General features: G+C 40.8%; 1 protein-coding gene across 2 annotated transcripts in view; it reads right to left on the reverse strand.

Moving 5' to 3' along the window:
* The window catches only part of Elp2 (elongator acetyltransferase complex subunit 2), a 38,579-nt gene extending 16,944 nt beyond the window's left edge, over positions 1-21,635 (reverse strand). For both annotated transcript variants that reach the window (XM_021649225.2, XM_021649224.2), the window contains exons 1-13: positions 21,448-21,635; positions 18,791-18,869; positions 16,153-16,223; positions 13,762-13,918; positions 13,362-13,439; positions 11,196-11,260; positions 10,136-10,202; positions 9,315-9,452; positions 7,670-7,765; positions 5,569-5,669; positions 5,235-5,366; positions 2,521-2,670; positions 2,083-2,271 (exon numbers count right to left, since the gene is read on the reverse strand). In XM_021649225.2, coding sequence (XP_021504900.1) covers positions 2,083-2,271; positions 2,521-2,670; positions 5,235-5,366; positions 5,569-5,669; positions 7,670-7,765; positions 9,315-9,452; positions 10,136-10,202; positions 11,196-11,260; positions 13,362-13,439; positions 13,762-13,918; positions 16,153-16,223; positions 18,791-18,869; positions 21,448-21,585 — 1,461 coding nt within the window. In that variant the 5' untranslated portion in view covers positions 21,586-21,635. The remainder of the gene's footprint in view (positions 1-2,082; positions 2,272-2,520; positions 2,671-5,234; positions 5,367-5,568; positions 5,670-7,669; positions 7,766-9,314; positions 9,453-10,135; positions 10,203-11,195; positions 11,261-13,361; positions 13,440-13,761; positions 13,919-16,152; positions 16,224-18,790; positions 18,870-21,447) is intronic.
* Positions 21,636-21,655: the final 20 nt, after the last annotated feature.

The following is a 21,655-nucleotide window of genomic DNA, read 5'->3' on the forward strand; positions in this document are numbered from 1 at the left end:
CCTCTGGATCCCTCAGCAACAGTAGCAGCACAAGCAGAGCAAAAGCAGCTGCCGACGGCAACTGAGAAAGCAGAGGCACAAAGTGCCGCCCATGAAGCTGACCTTCATTGCCTGTGGCTCTGCTCTCTCCAGCCTTTCCCACTCTGCTGCTGATTGTCCCCTCAAACTCTGGGCTCCCACACAATACTCTGTTTCAAAATGCTTTTCATCACATTCTCCCAACAGCACCAGTATGAACTAAAGCCCTCCAGTACTTTCCTTCAACTCTCTAGTTCCCTCTTCAATTCACCATGAGCCTTGGCCTTACTCTGTTCACATACTCTCTCTCTTACCTTTCACCTGTGACTCCACTCTTAGTAATAAACACTTATGTGCAATAGAACCATTTTCTTTTTTTTATTAAATAGACTTATTTATTTTATGTATCTGGGTACTTTGTCTACTCTGTTTGCACATACATCTGCACACCAGAAAACAGCATCAGACAGTTGTGAGCTGCCATATGGTGCTGGGAATTGAACTCAGGACCTTTGGGAGAGCAGTGAGTGCTCTTAACCACTGAGCCACCTCTCTAGCACCTAGAACCATTTTCTATAGACAACTGTCTTCCCACTTCATTTCCATTATTTCATTATTTTGTTTCATTTATTTGTCTTGTTGTGGTTGTTTTGTTTTGTTTTCTGAGACAGGGTCTCATTATATTGCCTTGGCTGACCTAAAACTTACTATGAAGACCAGGCTGGCCTTGAACGCATATACAGCTGCCAGCCTATGCTGTTCAAATGCTGGGATTAATGGCATGTGTCACCTACTTCATGATCTTACGATCTGTGTTGTTTTCTTCAGTGCTAGAACCATGGGCCATGTGCAGCTAAGTAACCCAAGCTATATTCTAAGCCCAAATTCACATACTTTTGTAATTCAAATCTTACATAAAAAGCAGGCAAAAATAAACAAAAATAAAAATGTAATATAAACAAAGTCCCAGTAAAACATTTTCACTGGGGCTAGAGCAATGGCTCAGTGGTTGGGAGCATTAGCTGCTCCCACAGACAACCCAGATTCCAATCCCTAGCATCCACATGGAGGCTCACAACCATCTGTAAATCTAGTCCCAGGAGATCCCCCTCTTCTGGCCTCTTAGGGCACTGCATTCATGGGATAGATATAGGTACAGGCAAAACACTCATACATACCAATCATAGTAACAAAACAAAAACAAAAAACTAACAACATTCTCGTTATTATAATTGGTGACCTTTCTTCTACAACTCATTTTTTTTCTCTCATATGATTGAGCTATTAGGCCAGGAGTGGTGGCACATACCTTTAATCCCAGCACTCAGGAGGCAGAGGCAGGTGGATGAGTTTGAGGTCAGCCTGATCTATACAGCAAGTTATAGCTACATAAGGAGACACTGTCTCAAAAAAAAAAAAAAAAAAAAGGTAGCAATTAACTAGTCTTCTCTCATGAGTTCACTGTCTAGAATCCTGTCCCACAGAAAGATTGTAATCTTCATCAGGGTGGGACTCAGCCTTCACTTTATCTAGGCCTAACCAACTGTGGAGACAGCATATGACAGTCATGTTTCAAGTGAATGTGACAGTGCTGCTTCAGAGTCCTGAACTCAACTGTTACACAAAGTGCCTGTCTTTATTTAATTATTTTAGTTATTGATTTTTATGCATATGAGTGTTTAGCCCCCCCCATATATATATATATATATATATATATATATATATATATATATATATGTGTGTGCACTTATGTGCCTGGTGCCTGTGGAGGTCAGAAGAAAGCATCGGATCCCCTGGAAATAGAGTTAAGAATGGTGAGCACCATGTGGGTGCTAAAAACCAAACTCAGGTCCTCTACAAGACCAGAAATTGCTCTTAACTGTTGAGCCATCTCTCTACCCTGTGTTTAACAATTAAATCACTACATGACACTGCTCATGACATAAAAGTCTATCAAACCAGAAACATATAACTTTCTACCCATATATTATATCTACAGCCTGAAGCAAACATTTTTAAACTTGAAAGAAAATGATTAAAATAAAACATTTTGAGAATACTCACATCATAAAGCTTATGATTCAGTGACTGCCCTGAAATGGAACTAAAATTTTCCACAAAATTCCGAGGAGCAGAAAAAACACGAAGAACTTTTTCATCTGCTCCAGACACAAACTGAAACCGATCAATCATCGCCAAACATTTCAGGTCATATCCATGTATCTGAGGCCTTGCAATCTCATGCCAAGTTACCTGCGGTTGAAATTCAACAGATACAATGAAAGTGAGTGCACGCTTCAAAAACCAGTCCTGTCCAATAAGCAAAACAGGGGATGCAAAATTTGCTACTTTCAAGCAGCTCCTACTGCCAGCAATCCAGTGGGTGTACAGTCATGTCTCATCGTGGCCTCAGCCTGCATGTTCCAAATGGCTGAGAAGGCTGTTCTCCTTGGGGAATTTCAAATGGAAGGAAGGCCTGGCTTAAAGAGGGAGACATCTTACCTGTGATCGCTTTTTGCTCTTCCATGGAGCAAAGAGGCGAGTTGTCTGATCAGTACTAGTAGTAATGATGAATTCTCCCTCTGGATCCCACAATAGGTCTTGGACACCATCAAAATGGCCTGAAATAACAATCTCTGGAGCCCACTGTCTCTGCAATGAAAATGACCATAATACATATCAAATAAATAAGAACCACTAAAAGGAGAGCTGCAAAGCTAAATATTCAAAATGAGATCATGAAAGAAGCTGTTTCCTAAGCAACTAAACTGTAATTAATATCCAAATATGTGTTCCATCCTGTCAAACAGTAACTGTGGGAAATTTGATGTTACCTGTCTATCAACTCTTCCGTAAAACAGGTATTAAATAATGGTAACCACCATGCAAATGCATTAGGAGGATTAAATGAGTACTCATGAAGAATGCAGACAAAGACAGCGCATACTCCATGCTCACCGAACATTTATTAAATTTAATAATGAACGAAGAATATTGAGTAAAACAAGACTGCTTTTGAGTGTGAACCTAAAGCATTTTTAATTAGAGGGCTTAGCCAAGTATGGTGGAATATCCCTCTCAACCCAGCACGGGGAGGAAGAGACTGTCAGACTTGTACAAGTTTGAGGCCAGCCTAGTCTACAGAGCTCCAAGACAGCCAGAGCTATATAGAGACCTTATCTCAAACAAACAAAACAAAAGTTAAAGGACAGAAAGATGAGTCACATCAAGTTGGTCTATCTACTCCGCTCATAACAGCAACCGAGCATCAAGTAACAGCACACCACATACCTCAGGGCCCATTTTTCAAAAAACTCAAGTGAGAGTAAAACTATGAGAGGAAAATGAAATTTAATTGTGTAACTAAGATTGTTTAAAGCCAAGTCTAATGAATATAGTCAATAATATTTTATCTTATTGAAACACGGTCTCATATGAAACAGGCTGGCCCCAAACATACTTTATACCAGAGGCTAGAACTGAGCTCTTCATATTCCCATCTCTGCTTCCAAACCTTGGAATTACAGGCATGAACTGACATGCTGGCTCAATAATTAAATTAAGTTATATTTTGTAAGAAAAATATGGCAAAGAAATTATGTTAATTCCCCTGTAATGCAAGTATGGGTTCGAAAGCTAAGCTCTAGTGAGTGTTTACAATAAGCGCACTGCTATAGACTGCACTCTGGGATTAGCAAAACAGTCTCCTATGGTAACTCCCCACTTGCTCCTGGGCTGGAAGACGGCACAGTGGTTAAGGGTGCCTGCTGGACACTCATGAAGACTAGAGTTCAAATCTCAGTAGCCGCGGAACAAGCATCCTGCAAATGTCTGTAAGTCCAGCTTTCAAGGGCTTTCCTGGCTTTGGAACATCTGAGTGTACATTCACGGAAGCGTACATACATGCACGCAAAATGAATCTCTAAAAAATAAAGACAAATCAATCTTTGATTTGTTAAAAGGTGGCCCAATGGGTAAGTGTGTGAACTGTTCATCCAGACCACACAACTTCCATTCCCAACACCCATGTCAGCCAGCTCCTAACCACCTATAGTTTCAATGTCTCCCACTTCTCTTCTGGCCTCCACGGGCAGCTGTGTTCACATGCACATACCCACACAAAGACATAAAAATAAATCTTAAAAAATATTAATCTTGATTATGAAAAAAATGAACCTCTCTGGTGTGGGCTGCTGATAGTGAGGGAGGCCACAATGATCACTGGGTCTGAGGTGGGCAAGAACTCTACGTTCCACTCGGTTTTGCTGTCAATCTAACACTGTTCTAAAGAACAATGTCCACTTAAAAATCAAACTTCTACCCCCATGGGTAAGTTCTCATACACAGTGAGACTGCTCTCAGATTTCGGTGCCTCCTTCCTCACCTTGTGCTTTTCTTCTGCAAAGACCCTCAAAGACCAGCTAGGTTGAGGAACTGGAGTTCACCTTAAAAAAAAATAGTTCCTAAACTAACAATGTCATAGATGTACTGGTTGTTTAAACTATGGAAATAATCCTAAAGGCTAAGTCCATATGGAGGCTGGAAGACTAATTCTCCAATAAAGCAAGAAGTTAAAACCTCAGAGGAGAGTATCACAAACCAAAAGTAATGCAAAGCCATGAATCTGTACTTTATAAAGAGCTACTGGGCTAGTGAGATAACTCAGCAAATAAAGACACTAGCCACCAGGCCTGATGACCTAAGTTCCATGCCCAGGACCCACACAGTATAAGGAGGGAGCTGGGTCCTAGGGCGTCTTCTAATCTTTGCACTTGCACACCAACACACACACACACACAAAATGAAAATATGCACAATATATTTTAAAAAGGAAGCTATCAGATACACACTCCAAATATGACAAGTCACATTTCACCCAATATTCTTATTCCTTTAATTTATTAAATTTAAAAATCACTTATCCAGTAGCATCTAGACCCTGACTTTCATCTGTACATGATTGATGGGAGGGAGCTGGAAGGACAGACAACCTAGAGTCTCACATCGGCTAGGCCAATGCCACTGAGCCACAGCCCAGACATGAATAACATTTCAGGCATCATTCAAATACTGTCAACACTGTCTCACTATTACACTTTTCTTCCTAGAAAAGCCCAAACTTCTAACGCAGCGTAAGTACCACAGATAATCTTTAGAAATGGAAGTGCGCGCCTACTAGGAAAGCAGAAGTCAGCAAGAAGTGAACATGCTCGTACTGGGTTTACTGTACTCTTTTTCCAAAGGTGCAGTGCTCCGTGGAATGCATGAGCGATGATCATAGAGCCATTCTCACCGAACTGGCAATCATAAAACCCAAGAGTATTTCCACCTACTTCACCTACTCGGACCTATACAAGAACAGAAAAACAGTCATCAATCAACAGGCCCATTTCTCACAGTGGAAAAGGAATCTAGAGACTAAGATACAGCTCATTTAATATACAATGTATGCAAAGAGTGAAAATTTACAGTTCTAGGAATATAGATTTGGGGTGTACACAGCAAATTTAAAAAGTTCCATTTTGTATCTCTTAAATATCCACATCTTACCTGTTCTAGCCAAACACCTGACTCTTCATCTGGAGCCCAGAGGATCATAGTTTTGTCCATGGAGGCAGACAGCAATCTCACCGGCTGCTGCAGAATCCCATCTGAAGAGAAAAAAACTAATGTCTTTAGATGATCAAAAAGCAGAATTCAAGACTGCCAGGACAGAAGAGAACGGCACAGAGCACTGAATAAGTCATACAAAGTCATCTATAACCCCAGCACTTAGGGAACCCGAGGCAGGACAGTTACTTCAAACTTAAGGCCAGCCTGGGCTACACTGTGAGATCTTGTCTCTAAAAACAAAAACAAAAAATATACAAACAGCCATAAGATCTACCCTTAGTACAAACAAGCTGTGATAAATTCAGACAATGGAATATCACAGAGTAATAAACGAGAGCTACGTGAACCAACATGGTTACATCTCTGAACATGTATAAACGTGCGATGCAGAAGGGTAAGTACATACTAGTAACAAGGTTTGTCAATGACAATAGTGCTGTCCGTTACTACAGAAACATGAAATTCAAATTCAGTAACATGCCTAGGGCTGACCCACACTGAACTTAGCACTGTGATCTACAGAAGAATGGAAAGAAAGCTTCAATGGGACACAGGCTCCTGAACTACAGAAAAACTACAGGTTGTCTCTCTAATGCCAATATTTAAAAATAATACATATTATTTTAAATAACGTTATTATCATTACTACTATTTTTACTATCTGTAATTATGTGTCTGTTGTGCATTTCTGTGTGTCTATGTACAGAGGGGTCTGATTCCCTAGAATTGGGATCTTACAGTTGTGAGCCACGTGACATGGGTGCTGGGGACTATCTTGGGTCCTCTGCAAGAGCAATGCTGGATCTTAGCCACTCAGTCATCTCCTGCCCCCTTTTCATTATTTTAACTATTTATTTAAAGATTAAAAAAATAATTATTTGTCTATGTGTATGGATGCTAGGGCCCTCAAAGTCCAAAGAGGGTGTCACCCGTATCTCTCCAGCACCTCTTCCTCTTATTTTTACTGATAAAAACACAGCTTCAAATTAGCAAAAATATGAGCATACAGTCTTTCTTCCTTTTGCTTCTGTATGTACACATGCATGTGTTTGAAATAAGGGCTCACTATTCAGGATGAGCCAGCCTTGTTCTTGTAACCCTCCTGTCTCCGCCTCCTGGCTGCTATAATTACAGCTGTGTACACCATGCTCAGCTCACTCCTTCTTTTGAAATGGGGTTTTACTGTGTAGTTCAGCCTGGCTACAAATTCACAATCGTCCTGCCTCAGCCTCTCTACTGCTGGATCACAGGCACGCATCATCACACTAAACAAGATTGTTTTTAGTTTTAAACTGAACTTGCTAGAAAATAAAAAAAAAAATAAGCCACAGTTTTTTGGCCCTCAGCTACAATGATGGTGAACAGCAAGCCCTGGTATAGAACAGGTACAGACATTTGTGTTGATGACAACAAAGCACACGGGTCAGCGAAACTGGAGGGGTTATAGTGAGAAAGAATGAAACCACCAAGCAAGGCTACATGTCATACAGTGGAGCTGGACGAAAAGAAGAAAATGATGAAGACACTGTGGCAAATGTGTACAACTTAAGAGCTGAGTGTTGATCACCTGAGCATGAAGGATTGCTGCTTCTGGGTAAGAGAACTAGGCTATACCTTGCTCAGCTTTACAGCAGCACCAGCATGAACATGGTAACCTTGTCCCTTCACAGATAGAGGTTAAGGGCAAAAGAAAGAAGGGAAAAGTGCTGTTTTCCATAAGCACTCTCTCCCAATATCACCATTTCTGTACTATCAAGAGTGACGGTTCCAGTGAGGCTGGATTGAGTCAAGTTTCCTTGAACTCTGAATCACATAGGAACTTTGAACAAACACAGTTGACAGGAATACGGCCGTTTCAGCATGTGCAGCAATCAGGCAGCCTGCCTGAGTACACCTCTCAGTGGAGAAGCTGCTATCAACCTGAAAACACCTTACATTTACTAACCTTAGCCACACTCAAAGCAACCCCCCAGTTTAGCTGGTCATCTTAAGACACCATTACATTTAATGAAGCAAGAGCTGTTTGTTGTCCTCCTACCTTTGTAAAATGAAGGCTGCCAATGAATTGCATTTACCCAGTTTTCGTGTCCAGCCAGCAAGGTTTCCAGGGTAACCGCAACTGTTGTGCTAACATCTACAACAGAAGAGACACAGGGACCCTTCCTCATGACTCTTCTAAAAAGAGTATTTGTAAGATTTCGTGTAATTATGTCAACAAATTAGAACAAGACGTAACAATCCAGATTCAAAAAAAAAAAAAAAGAACAAAAAAACCTAAACTTCATTAGACAAAAAAAAAAAAAAAGATAAAAATGAATTTCTTCTACATTTTTCTGTATCTGGGCATAAACATTAATATATTTTACTATTTGAAATATTCCGGAAAGGCTGTTACATAGCAATTAAAAAGCAAACTCACACATCATTCCATTTTGAAACATCACATGTATAATTCTCATGTATCGGTTCAAAACTAGAGCTGTAGTTTAGCCCAGCCATGTACTGCACAGCATGTACAAAGCCCTAGGGTTTAATTTCCAGCACAACAAAAATAATTTTTTAAAAAGTAGTAGTAAAGCAAAAACAAACACTGGGGACATAAGTCTGTTGAGGGTGTGCACGCCCGGCACACCCAAAGCCCTGGCTTCCAACCGCACTTTGACATTAATGGGGCACAGCTCTCTAACAGCAACAGCATTCAGAAGGTAGGAGGAGGGTTAGAGTTAAAGAGGCCAGCCTGGGATATATGAAACCCTGTCATTCACAGGCAGGCAGGCAGGCAGGCAGGCAGGCAGATAGAGAAACAGATACGTTAACCTTCTTAATAATTATCAGGTTTTTTAAAATAACTTAACATAAATGAAGAAATAAGGGAAGCTAAAATTCATAGCATAGACTACAAAAACAAAAAAATGAAAATTTTCATATTTTGGCATAGCTATTTATAAGGTTGGCTATATCATTTCTTGGTTTTCCCCATACAATTTTTAGCAAAGTCACAACTTTAATAGGCTTTATATCTAAGACTAACCAGAAACAATATACCAAGTGAGTGAGGGCTAATGAGGACTGACTTTGCTATTTAGGTACAAACTCAAATATACCTCCATCATATAACATTCCAATAGGATCTGTGGGTGGGGAAGCCAGTCTATCACAGCACGGAAGAAAATCTGAATTATATACGGCACTCAAACATAGCGAAAGAATTTAGCTTGTCCCTTATGAATATACTGCAACAGGACTGGCATTCACATTATTCCTTTAGGGCTTCTTGTGCTATGCTTGCAACATTTCACAAATTAATTCACTGATAAACAGTAAGCATAACTTTTAGCAATTAAAAAAGACCAGACTAGCCAGGCGCAATGGTGCACGCCTGTAATCCCAGCTCTTGGGGAGGCAGAGGCATGAAGATCTCTGTGAGTTCGCGGCCAGACTGGTCTACAAAGTGAGTCAAGGACAGCCAAGGTTACACAGATAAACCCTGTCTTGAAAACCAAAACAAAACCAAAACAAAAGACCAGACTAATATAGTTTATTAAAATGTTTCAAACATGAAAAATAACAGATCTCACATAAAAATAGAAAACTAACCTTCACACAGATGTGTGGAGACACAGACAAATCAAAGAGCCAGCAGTGTTGTGCACTGCCACAGCAAATGCTTCACAGTTGCTTACCTCCATCTTGTAGAGTGAAAGTGTTTTCTGTCAGTCTGACACTATCATCCTCAGTTTCTGAAGATGTTGGTTTCATATACAGTCTCCATATTCGTATTAGGCAATCCTGTGAACAACTTGCTAGGAAAAGGTCTCTACCTAATTAGAAAATACACACAACATTATTTTTTTAAAACACTGTATGCAGTAAATTTAGGTGTAAGACTTTTTCATCTATGGTGTATATATTTCTAGATCCAAAAATATTAGACTGTTTTCTTACCCTTCATTTATTTGACTGGCATTCATTTTTAATGGTACTGGCAAATATACACACAATGTTAATAAATACATATATAACAAGTAGTTGCCTATAGCTAGGCCACAAAGTTCTAAAAAGAGCTCTTAAAGAACATTTATATAGAAACAACTCAAATATCAATCCTGCAAATATCAATTTATTTCATCCTTTACCACCCAATCAACAGTTAACAAAGAGTTAAGAATCCCCACTTCTAGGCCAGTGAGATGGTTCAGTTGGCAAAGGTACTTGTCACCAAGCCTCTGTGAGTTTCATCTTGGGACTCACACAGCAGAAGGAAAACCTGCTCCCACTCCCTAGTGCTGTCTTCCATTTTCCAGATACATGTCATAGTATGTGTGCTCATTCAAAAAAACATTAAAGCCTTTTTCTTTCTGGGACGTAACAACATAACACACATATACAAAAATAAATAAATAAATAAATAAATAAATAAAACTAAAGCAGAAAAGACTGCTTTCGTGGAAATTACATAAACTTATCCCCATCATGCTAACTCCTAGTAAAATTTCATACTGACCAAAGGTTGCCCATTCTACGCCTCTTATCCAGTCCTCATGTCCGCAGAGAGAAAGCATTTTCTGAAACTAAGGAGACAACAGTCAGTAAATTACATGACACCTAAGTAACTAGCTGATCTAGTCTAAGAAGACACTATCTGCAAGTCTCAAGTAGCTTAAAACATCCACAGGATAAAGTAGTACATGCCATGGATGTAGCACTACAAACACTGGGCACCTAGACTTTGCAACTATTTTAAAATTTCTTACAGAATGAAAGGAAACAAGGGCCTAGACCTAAACCAACCCTAGTCCTGGTATCCTCTCCGTTAGCTCAGCCAAAGCGTGCACACTGTGTAGAGGACAAACAAACAGGACTACAGAGTACTTCAGCAGGTACACTATACAGCACTTAAAAGTTTAAGGGAGGGCTGGAGAGATGGCTCAGTGGTTAAGAGCACTGGCTGCTCTTGCAGACAACCTGAGTTCAATTCCCAGCACCCACATGGCAGCTCAAAACTGTCTGTAACTCCAGTTCCAGCAGATCTGGCACCCTCACACAAACATACATGCAGGAAAAACACCAATGCACATAAAAAATAAGAATATAAGAATAAATAAAAATCATTTAAAAAAAAGTTTAAGGGAAAACAGTAGCATGGCATCTCCCTCCTCCACGTTTCCTGAGTTTTAGTTATTACTTTTTCTGAGTAACTCTGGGCCTGGTGACAAAGGAAGTAGTTATATGGTGTTCTTAACATGAAAGACCATCTAACAGAGAACTGTCAAAAATATTACCCTATTGGATTATTTTGGTTTGAATTACAATATTCTTAAAATGTTATTATCTAGAAGCAGTCTACATGAAGATATGTCACGAAGCAAAACAATTCTAGTCTCTTAACTGTAACATGATATGACCTGATATAACATGATATAACATGACATGGTATCTCTGTTTCCCTTTTCTGAAGGGAAACAGAAAAACCTAGGAAGGGATGGGAGGGTGGAGGGAAGGAGGAAAAACTGTAGAATAAGGTAATAAAAATAAAGTAAGATAAAATAAAAATCATCAGTTACCTGGTCATCCTGTTGAACAAATAAGTGAATTTTGCAGTCATCATCACCACATGCTAATATTGGTACTGGGAAGGAAAACAGGCATGGCTGTGAGTGCCATAGCTACCATCACTGGGTGACAAAACTGACTTCTCCCCACACCAACACAAATTAACTGACAGTGTCCAAACTGGAATAAATGGACATTCTACATGGTTTTGTTAGCAGTTGTTGGCAAATACTGAAACAATTAGTGTGTCCATTCTCTGAATTATGATGAAGGATAGAATAAAAGGGAGATGAAGAACAAGGAGGGGATGGTAAGAAAACATGGGATAAGTGCTTGCCATCTAAGCCTGACAACCTGGGTTCAATCCCTGGGACCCTTATTAAAAAGCCAGATGTAGTGTTGTGCATCTGTAATCCCAGCACCTCTGGCAAGGTGAGAGGTAGACAGACTCGGCAGAAAGTGTGCAGGCCGCCTATCCTAGAATACACCGCATGTGTAGAAACAAGAGGCCCTGCCTTAGAAATAAGGTGGACAGGGCTGGAGGGATGGCTCGGAGGTTAAAAGCACTTGCTGTTCTTCCAGAGGTCCTGAGTCCAATGCTCAGCAACCATGTGGTGGTTCAAAACCATCTACTATAAGATCTGATGCCCTCTTCTGACATGTAGGAAAAGAGTGCACACATAATAAACAAACAAACAAACAAACAAATCTTTAAAAGAAAAAGGTGGACAGACAGAAGGACTCTCAAAAGTTGCCCCTAACCAAAACAAAATTTAAATAAGAACAAGTAAGGGGCACTTGTACAACATCAGCCAGAAGACCAACAGTTAGCCCAGCTGAGTACTGAAGAGCCTCTGAGGCTGAAGCTAGCATCAGTTGCTACCTAGAAGTCTTTACATGTGTTTGTTGACGCAAGGACTTTACATTTTGCTTAAGAATGAATTAAATAGATGCTTGCCAGGCAGGAATTGCCCCTGCCTTGGGCATGCTGGGATGGACCAGAATCTATAAATCACCCCACTAACCTGGGCGCAGGGCGCTCAGCTCCCACCGCTTCGGCGGTGGGGCTGTGTAGGCCCGAGCTGCAGCTTGTAATTAACAATAAAAAGACCCTCATGTGTTTTGCAACGGAAAAAAAAAAAAAAGAATGAATGAATTAAATGTTAAAATAAAAGAGCATATAATCAAATATATGGTAAGAACTGTAAGGTGATGGGTGGTGGTTATACACACCTATAAACCCAGCACCCAGGAGGCAAGTAAATCTCTGTGAGTTCAAGGCCAGCCTGGTTTAAAGCATGAGCGCTAAGACAGCCAAGGCTACACAAAGAAACCCTGTCTTGAAAAACCAAAACAAACAAAAAATGAACTGTGAAGTGACTGAAAGATGTGTGTTACAAAACTAACTCACTTCCCAGTCACCTTTACATAAAGGAGGCGTGAGAGGGAACCAGCTCCTGCTATAGAGGGCAGAGAGCAGGAGGCTAGAGTTTCCCTGGCCACAATGGTGGGTGGGCCTGTCCTCCAGATCAAAAAGGACGTAAAGAGAATCAAAGAGAATCGCTGGCTCACACTGACTTTCCTTTCCATGGATAAAGAAGGCAGGTAATGTCAAACTCATCATGCAGGACAAGCAAAGCCACCATCTTAAGCCCACACAGTCAAGTACTTTTCAACTCAGCCCAGCCTTCACCTTCAAAGAACTACTTTCTCCAAATTGTATTTAGATATATCCACAATAAATTTTATAAGCAGCAAGATCAATTTGGTACATATATTAACTCAACAAAATTTCAGCTTGCAAAATTCCTAATAGCTGTCCTTAACTTATCTAGATTTGGGTTGTTGAAAAATATAATAAATGTTTCGTTATCAACATCTTGGTTATTTGTTGTTCTGTCTCATGTAGCCCAGTTTGGCCTTGAACTCCTGATCCTCCTGCCTCCAACTCCCTAATGTTGAGGTTACAGATGCTTATCTCAATGCCTGGCTTATTTACTTCCTAAGAGCATTTACATACAGGGGCTGGGAGTATAGCTCAGCTGTAGAGTGCTATTCAGCATAAGTAAGGCCATCAGCTGGATCACCAACACAAGAGAAACAAATATAACAGATACAAAGTCAAGGCCCCACACATTTCCATATGCTATTCTTTTTATAAATGGCAGGACACTCACCATTAGTATCAGGCAAAATAGATAGGCAGACAGTCAGAACAAATCCATCCCCAAAGTTCAAGGTCTGAAGGCATTTGACTGAAAAACAAAAGTCACCCAGAACAATTACCTCTGACCTTATCTAACTAAAGAAGGTGGCTGGCATCACTAGTTCAACATGCCAGCAGAGATTAAGAGAAGTCAACCCAAAGCCTCAGTGACCTTGGGAAATTAGGTTTTTAAATTTCAACAAGATCAGAAAAAACAAAATAGCTCATTTAAAAATGCTTAGGAGGAATTGCCTTAGAATTGTAACATTTTGATCTTGTTTGTAATGTTATAAGTAAGTGTTCTCCTGTAGCTGTTACTCATCTCACAATTTCTATCTCTTTTACTTTGGTTACAAAGCCTCCAAACCTACCTTCCGACCCCTTTTTAGACCAGAGTCGCACTGTGGAGTCTGAAGCTGCAGACGCTATCAAGGCCTGCAGCTCGCTTTCAGATGGGTCACTCTGGTAAATAGCATGCACAGCATAAACAGGTCCTCCATGTCCTTGGAGACTGACTGCTTTTAAGACCTGAATCAGGAAGAAAGCCATTCATGTTAGGAGAACAAAGAAATTATAAAGCTGGGCATGGTGGCCCATGTCTGTAGTATCAGAACTCAGGAGGCTGAAGAGGACTACTCTGAGACTGAGGCCAGCCTGGACCACCAAAAAAGAGGTGAGGAGGCTGTAGATATAACATGATGGCTGTACATTTGCAATCCCAGCACTTGGGAGGCGGAGATGGGAAGATCAAGGTTGTCCTCAACTACCCCAGCTGAGAAGTACTTTCTCAGGGTACTCTTCAGGCACACTGAGCACTCGTGCACAATCCCTGGGATGCTCAGCCTTTCCCCTAAATCCCAATTGCTTTCATCCTTCTTTTATGCCTTTCCTAACCCCACCCCGCCTCAGTCTGGCCTCAATCTCCCCTCAGTTGAGTGTCTGCCATTAGGAGGTTAGGGTAGCACTGTGGAAAAGTCTGCCAAGTCTCTCACTTCAGGCTTCAAAACTAAGTGTTCATTTTGCCTCTGGATTCTTCTGGGCAGAGTGTGGTAGGCATTCTGCTCTCATTCAAATGCAGATGGCTCCAAAACCCCACCCCCACTTGGCCCTCTATTTCCTGTAGCACAGGGCATGGAGCAGTAAATCTGGTCATCGAGCCACCAGCTCACATGACTGCACCTGGCTCCACAGCTTCCTATTCACCTATTTCTCTCTGCAGAAGAGCTTTTCTCTCAGGGCCTTAAGAAAGAACTGATTTTTCAGCTAATCACTTTCCTGTCCAACATATTCCCAATTTATCTTGTAAGTAACCTGTCAGTGCCAAACACATTCTGCACACCCTCCCCCTTGCTGTTGTCCTATAAGGTAGCACTGCTGTCACAGAACTCTTGATGTACTCCTTCCTTAGCAGTCATCCCCGACTTCCACATGCCTGCTGAGAAAGAAGCCCTCCCCCAAAAGCTGAGGATTGAATCCTGGGCTTCACACACACTAGGCAGGTGTTCTGCCACTGATCTGTATCCCAGCCCAACCAAAACATAATTTTTGAGTCACTGTGTTGCTGTATAGCTTATACTAACCTTGAACTCATACTTCTGCCTCAGCCTGTTGAGTGCTGACAACACAGGCCGCCACATGGCCAGCCTAGGAACAAACTCCTAAAGGTACTTCAAATATGATCTTCCTCATTCTTCTCTAGTATTTCTACACACATGCATTGTCCAGGAACATTCCCAAAACTGCCTCCTCCAAGTTCAACAGGATGCTAAGAGATTTTAAATGCGAATGGCAGGTTCATTCCTGTAATGTTTTTCTTACTTGAAATCCTTACCCATTAAATTTTTCCCAAGACAATAATCCTCCACTTTACACTCTAACTCAAAGGTTATGGGCTTGTGGTTGGGTGCAGCAAGTTGGCACACCTGTGCACAGAGCACTTTGAATTTTCATTATTCAAGTCTATTCCGCCCTCAAGACAATGTCCTTGACTTAGGAGGGCCCCGCCATATTTATTCTGCAGGAGAATGTTCAAAACCAGCACAATAACTGCTTCACCTTTATTAATCTTTGCCCATGTGCATCGTCATGCAGCATATGGAAATCACCTACGACTAGAGATCTATACTCACCTGGCAGCAGCTGTCCATTTAATACACCAAAATGTCTATCGTTATCAAAACAGAACAGCTCACATTGAGATCAGTGTGAGTGAGGGAATTCACAAGGACAAGTGGCAGCACATGGCTATGGAAGCAAAAATTAGAAGGGTACAGGGCCCCTGCCGTACAGAAGGCAAACAGTCTCTCAGTTTAGCGTGATGGCACACACCTGCATACAGGCCTCCAGGGGATCACGCCGTTAAGGCCAGATTAAGACATACAGTGATGCTGTCTCAGAGAATGTGCACATGTATGCTGTTCACGTGTTTGTATGTGTGTCTGTGGTTTGTGTTGCCCAGCCACTCCTGGACACCAGGCCTGCCCTGGAGTACACTTCATTGTAGATTTGCTCTTTCACAGCAGATATGAATGGCAAATAGCCGCCTGGTTAGGAGTGGTACTTTGTTCCACTTCCCCTTCTCAGTGCTAGAATTTTGTCTTCAGATATAAAAAAAAAAAACAAACAAACAAAACAGTAAGGTATATGGGTTACAGAGAAGCAAATAAGAGAAATTCATAGATAAGAAAAAAAAAGCAAGAAATGAGAGCTAAAACTTGAAAAGTAAATATAGTCATTTCTTAAAATTAGAAATAGCTACTGACCTGATTATTCTCTATTTCCCAGTGAATCACATTATTGTCAGATCCTCCAGACACCAATTCAGCAGAAGGGGCTGAAAAAGTTGTATCTCAGTAAATATTTTATCATTTCTTTCCCTAGTTCTTGTCTTTTTCTTTCTTTTCTGGTTATTCCAGACAAGGTTTTCTCTGTATACTCCTAGCTGTCTTGAAACTTACTCTATAGACCAGGCTGGCCTTAAACTCACAGAGATCCACCTGCCTCCGCCTCCTGAGTGCTGGGATTAAACTCATGAGCAACCACACCAAACTCCTAGTTGTTGGTCCAGTTTTAGGAAACCTAAATTATCCTGTGACAGAGCCTTATTAGAGGATCACAGGTTACAGTGGTAACAATATTATTCGTTTTATGCGGCCTCACTTTTAAATGGAAGGTAAAATTAATACTTCACCACAAAGTTCTATGGGGTGATTCCAGCAGTCTTTGATTTCAAGTGGTGGCAATTAATATATTTATAATTGTGTTTTTGCACACACAGCAAGAGCCATACTATTATGTAGTGGCTTTTACTGACTTGACGAAAGACTTACTCTGATTTATCAATTGACACAGGTAGTGTATATATAAAAGTTTTGTTTTTTAATATCACAGATAAAAACCACAGAAAAGTCTGATCAAGTCAAGAAAATTCTGCAACTGTACGTTAATCATAATACAGAATGAAAAGATATTAACTTAGGACAACTGAGAGAATTCTACTGGATTGACAGTGTACAGCAATCAGTAGGGTAATTAAAAATCCTGGAGTAGAGAATCTTAAAATGAAGGGAAATAATCCAATACAGTCAAGCAATTTTCAAAATGTGTGTTTTGCTTCACACTCTTAAAACCCTACAAAGCTTTCAATGTGGGCTACGTATATCAGTATTAGAAGTTAAAACTAAAAAATACTCTTTAATGGTTCACTTAAAAACTACAATGATGTTGGGCAAGGTAATATATGCCTTTAGCACCAGCACTCACAAGAAAAAGGCAGGATCACTGTGGATTTGAGACCAGTATGGTCTACATAGTGAAACCTAGTCTCAAAACAACAACCAAAAACAAAAAGAAAAGAACAAACCACAATCAAGACAGCTCATTAGGAAGAATCACCTCTTATACAAACCTAGCTATCTAAGTTTGATCCCAAAACTCTCTCCAAATGCACTATGATATGTGCCCTAACACCACTGGCAATAGTAATTTAACTACAATAATGTACAAAATATGTTGTACTGACTGGTTTTTGTGTCAACTTGACACAAAAATAGTTATTGGAGAGGAAGGAGCCTCCACTGAAGGGATGTCCTACTATAAGACATTTTTTTTCAATTAGTGATCAATAGGGGAGGTCTCAGCCCATTGTAGGTCATGCCATCCCTGGGCTGTGGTCCTGGGTTCTATAAGAAAGCAGACTTGGGGCTGGAGAGATGGCTCAGCAGTCAAGAACACTGAGTTTTCTTCCAAAGGTCCTGAGTTCAATTCCCAGCACCCACATGGTGGCTCATAACCATCTGTAATGAAATCTGATGCCCTCTTCTGGCATGCAGGCACATATGAAGGCAAAAATAATAAATAACAACAAATAATAAATACAAATAATAAATAAGTCTTTAAAGAAAAAAAGAGTACACTGTCTGCTCTTTCAGAGGACCAGTGTTCAATGGCCAGGGACCACATGACACACACAGGGACCACAACTGTAACTCCAGTTCCAGGGAATCCAACACCTTCACACAGACATGCATACAGGCAAAACATCAATGCACACGAAATAAAAGTAAAAGAAAAGAAAAAGAAAGAAAGAAAGCTGAGCAAGTCAGAGGAAGCAAGCCAGTAAGGAGCACACCTCCATGGCCTCTGTGTCAGCCCCTGCTTCCAGGATCCTGCCCTGTGAGTTCCTATCCTGACTTCCATTGGTGATAAACAGTGCTGTAGAAGCATAAGCTGAGAAAAAGCCTTTTTTCCTCAGCTTGCTTTTGGTCATGGTGTTTCACTGCAGCAATAGAAACCCTAACTCAGACATATATTAGTACAAAATTTTTATTTTACGTGTATTAGTGTGAAGATGTCAGATCCCTTAGAACTGGTGTACAGACAGTTGTGAGCTTCCATGTGGGTGCTGGGAATTGAACCCAGGCCCTTTGGAAGAACAGACAGTGCTCTTAACTGCTGAGCCATCTCTCCAGCCCCTTAATACAAATTTTTATGGGAGCTGAACAACTCTAACGTTAGAACCATAAAAAGTTATTAACAACAGAAGCACAACTTTACACGTCTACAAGGCTTTTTAGTATCTTAGAAAATGGCTGAAGTTTCTTGTCTGCTCGTTTAGTGTGTTACAGTATCACACATCATGTGGCTGACAGAAGACCTCACAGCCTCCACTATGCCCTGCTCACAGGTTTTCCGATCAAAAGCTATGGGCACAGGCTACATCCGTGCTTCAACGCTGTCAAGTAAACATACCAGTCAGCCACTTCACTGGGTAGACCATTTTTCATTTTTTCCAAACATATAACACTAGTCAAGGAAATGCTAAATTAAAAGAAACAATGAGAGAAAATTTGCTAACCATACTTTATCAAAAAACATTAGCCTTCTCAGCTTAATACTTACAGCCATCCTGTCTACGGATCCACTGCAGGCAATTGACCTGAGCTTTGTGACCATTCAGATTGGTAACAACTACCTTTTTCTTTAGGAAAAAAAAAAAAAAAAATACCAATTAGTACATTAAAGTAATGTGGCCTACAAAGGTACTGGTAAATATGTAAAAATCAGCTACCAGTTTTTTGATGCAATATAAAGATACACACACACACACACACACACATATATATATATAAAGCAGAATTCCATCAAGAATTGCCTTTCAAGTCATATACCTTTAGTTGTAGCTTAAGTCACCCATTCACTAGAGAGCTTTCCTTCCTTTCCACAAATATTCCCAGGATACTATTAATAACTGAAGATCTGAGCTCCCTGGACCTTCATCTACTTAGTTCTGCTCACCCAACCCCCTTGTCAGCAAGCCTCTTGACTCTCCAGGATAAAGAAGTAGTCCCTTCTTTGTGGGCCATAGTCCTTAGGAAAAGGTTACTAAGCTGTATTAAGTTAGGAGTTTAATCTATTAATTTTTATTTCATCTGTATTGGTGTTTTGCCTACATATATGCCTGTAAGAGTGTGTTGGATCCCCTGCAATTGGAGTATAGACAGTTGTGAGCTGCCATGTTGGTGTTTGGAATTAAACTGGGTCCTCTGGAAGAGCAGCCAGTGCTTGTAACTTCTGATGCATCTCTCTAGTTTAAGTTGATGGTTTAAAAAAAGAAAAGTCCATAGTTAATGTATATAAATTCATGGCTCCTTTTGATGAATCTGTAGTTAATGCATGGCTAGTCAAGTGGTAGGTTCTTTAGCCTCAGTGACACAAGGTCACGAGGCCACAACTACTAACTCAGGCCCTTACAAGTTCTACAGAAAGATTCCCAGTGGATCCTAATCTACCCTTGGGAAGCCTTACCTCACCCATTGCTAAAAATTTGCTCACATGACTTCTCTTTATAGCCCTTTCCATGTTTATTATCAACAGCACTGACTTCATGTGTACTTGTATGCCAAACAGAATTTCTCATGGCTGAGAAAACGAACAGGCAAATATGCATACATGAATATATTTAACAAATAAGCTCTCTAAGGTTGGAAAGCACTTCAGTGGATTTCCTTGTCTTTCCCACTACACTGAGAAGTAATTACTCATTATCTTTGTAGCATCAAGACGCCTACACAGCAAGCCTGGGGAGGGGTGGTGTCTCAAAAATGCCGAATAAATATCATCCTCAAAACTACGATAGCACTGATTGTGTGTGTGTGTGTGTGATCACAGGCTGACATCAGAATGTCTTCCTCAGTCAATCTCCACCTTATTTTCTGAACCTGAGATTGGCACTTTGGCTAGACTGGGTAGCCAGTGAGCTCTGGAGTTAGACGAAGGCAGATATGCCTGGCTTTTACACAGATGCTGGGAAATCTGAATTTAGGTCCTCCTGTTTGTTCAGCAAGCACTTTACCCAGTAGAAACCATCTCTCCAGCCCCACATTTCAAGTGTTCCTATTCCTTGCATTAAGTGTCCAACTGGAAAATAATTAACAAAGTATTTTTGGAGTTCAATATGATAAATAAAAACATACGTTGAACACCCCCTAACCTGCCTATCAGGTTATCATTTAAAAATGTGACAGACGGGGACAAGCTGGCTCAAGTCTGTAGTCTCAGCACCTGGGAGACTAAGGGAAGAGGGGGATGAGTTTGAGGGCATCTACACAGTAGGTTTAAAGGCAAGGCAGACTGGGCTAATAAATAAATAAATAAATAAATAAATAAAAATAGGTGATGAAAGGTATGGGAATTAATCCACTGACTTCTGCCCAAAGATGGGCTTCTACTGGCCTACTCAGCCATTGGCTGATAGTAAAGTTTACCTTTGGTTTGATGTGCTTCTGCTTGCCAATCAAGAATATACATGGCAATTGGTAAGACCAGGATAGAGGAAAGCATGCTAAAGATTAAACTATTTTTTTTTTCATGTAGAACTTTGTATCTGCAAAAGTTGAGGAAAATAGGATTTCAAATTAAATTTTAACAATGCAGCACTGTCAGAAATAGGCATCTAAGCTGCGTTTTAGTTTTCAGCGTTTCAACTGACACAGGACCCTTGCAACACTAACTGTACCATCCTAAAGCAGCAGGGGAAAGGGTTCCTAACTCTGGTAGTATGCATTAATTACTCACTTGAAAAGTTGAATAGGAAAACTGCCAAAAAAATAATCAGTTGGCTGACGTTCAAGAAACGGGTTAAGTCCCCGCCTTATAACCGGGGACTCCCATCCTCCATTTCCCCACAGGTCTTTAGAATACCTGTAACATTTCTTTGCATTTCAATCTAAGCTCGTTTTAATCATACTGCGGGTAAATAAAGAATTCAGATACCATGTGTGGTTTTGACCCACGCCTTTAAAATTTAAAATTTAAATTTAAAATTTCAAGTCTTGTAAAGGTTCTGATAAAGATGTCATCCTTGGGGTTTCAGCTCGGGGATCAGAGGCCACGGTCACCCTAGGCTGAAGGAGCGTGACGCAGGAGAGGACATAGTCCAGGCCCCTCGCGAGGTTCTCCGACTAGACCCCTCCACAGTGTTCTGAACCGCGCACTCGGCCTGCAAGCTGAGCCCGCAGCGCGCACCCGAGACTCGGAGTCCACCTAATCCCTCGTACCTGAGGGTCATAGAGAACCACGGAGCAGGACGTGCCAAAGGCCAGGAGTCCTCCAGGTCCGCAATTCCAACTCAAAGCTCCTCGAACCCGGTTTGGGCAGCAAAAGACATGAGACACCTCCAGCACAGGCGCCACCATGATGCTAGGTGGTCAGTGGCCGAGACACTCCCGCGTACTTCCGCCCCAGAGCGGAACTACTCTAGCTATC

This window comes from Meriones unguiculatus, chromosome 2, assembly GCF_030254825.1.
Source record: "Meriones unguiculatus strain TT.TT164.6M chromosome 2, Bangor_MerUng_6.1, whole genome shotgun sequence".
In the NCBI taxonomy this organism is placed as follows: domain Eukaryota; kingdom Metazoa; phylum Chordata; class Mammalia; order Rodentia; family Muridae; genus Meriones; species Meriones unguiculatus.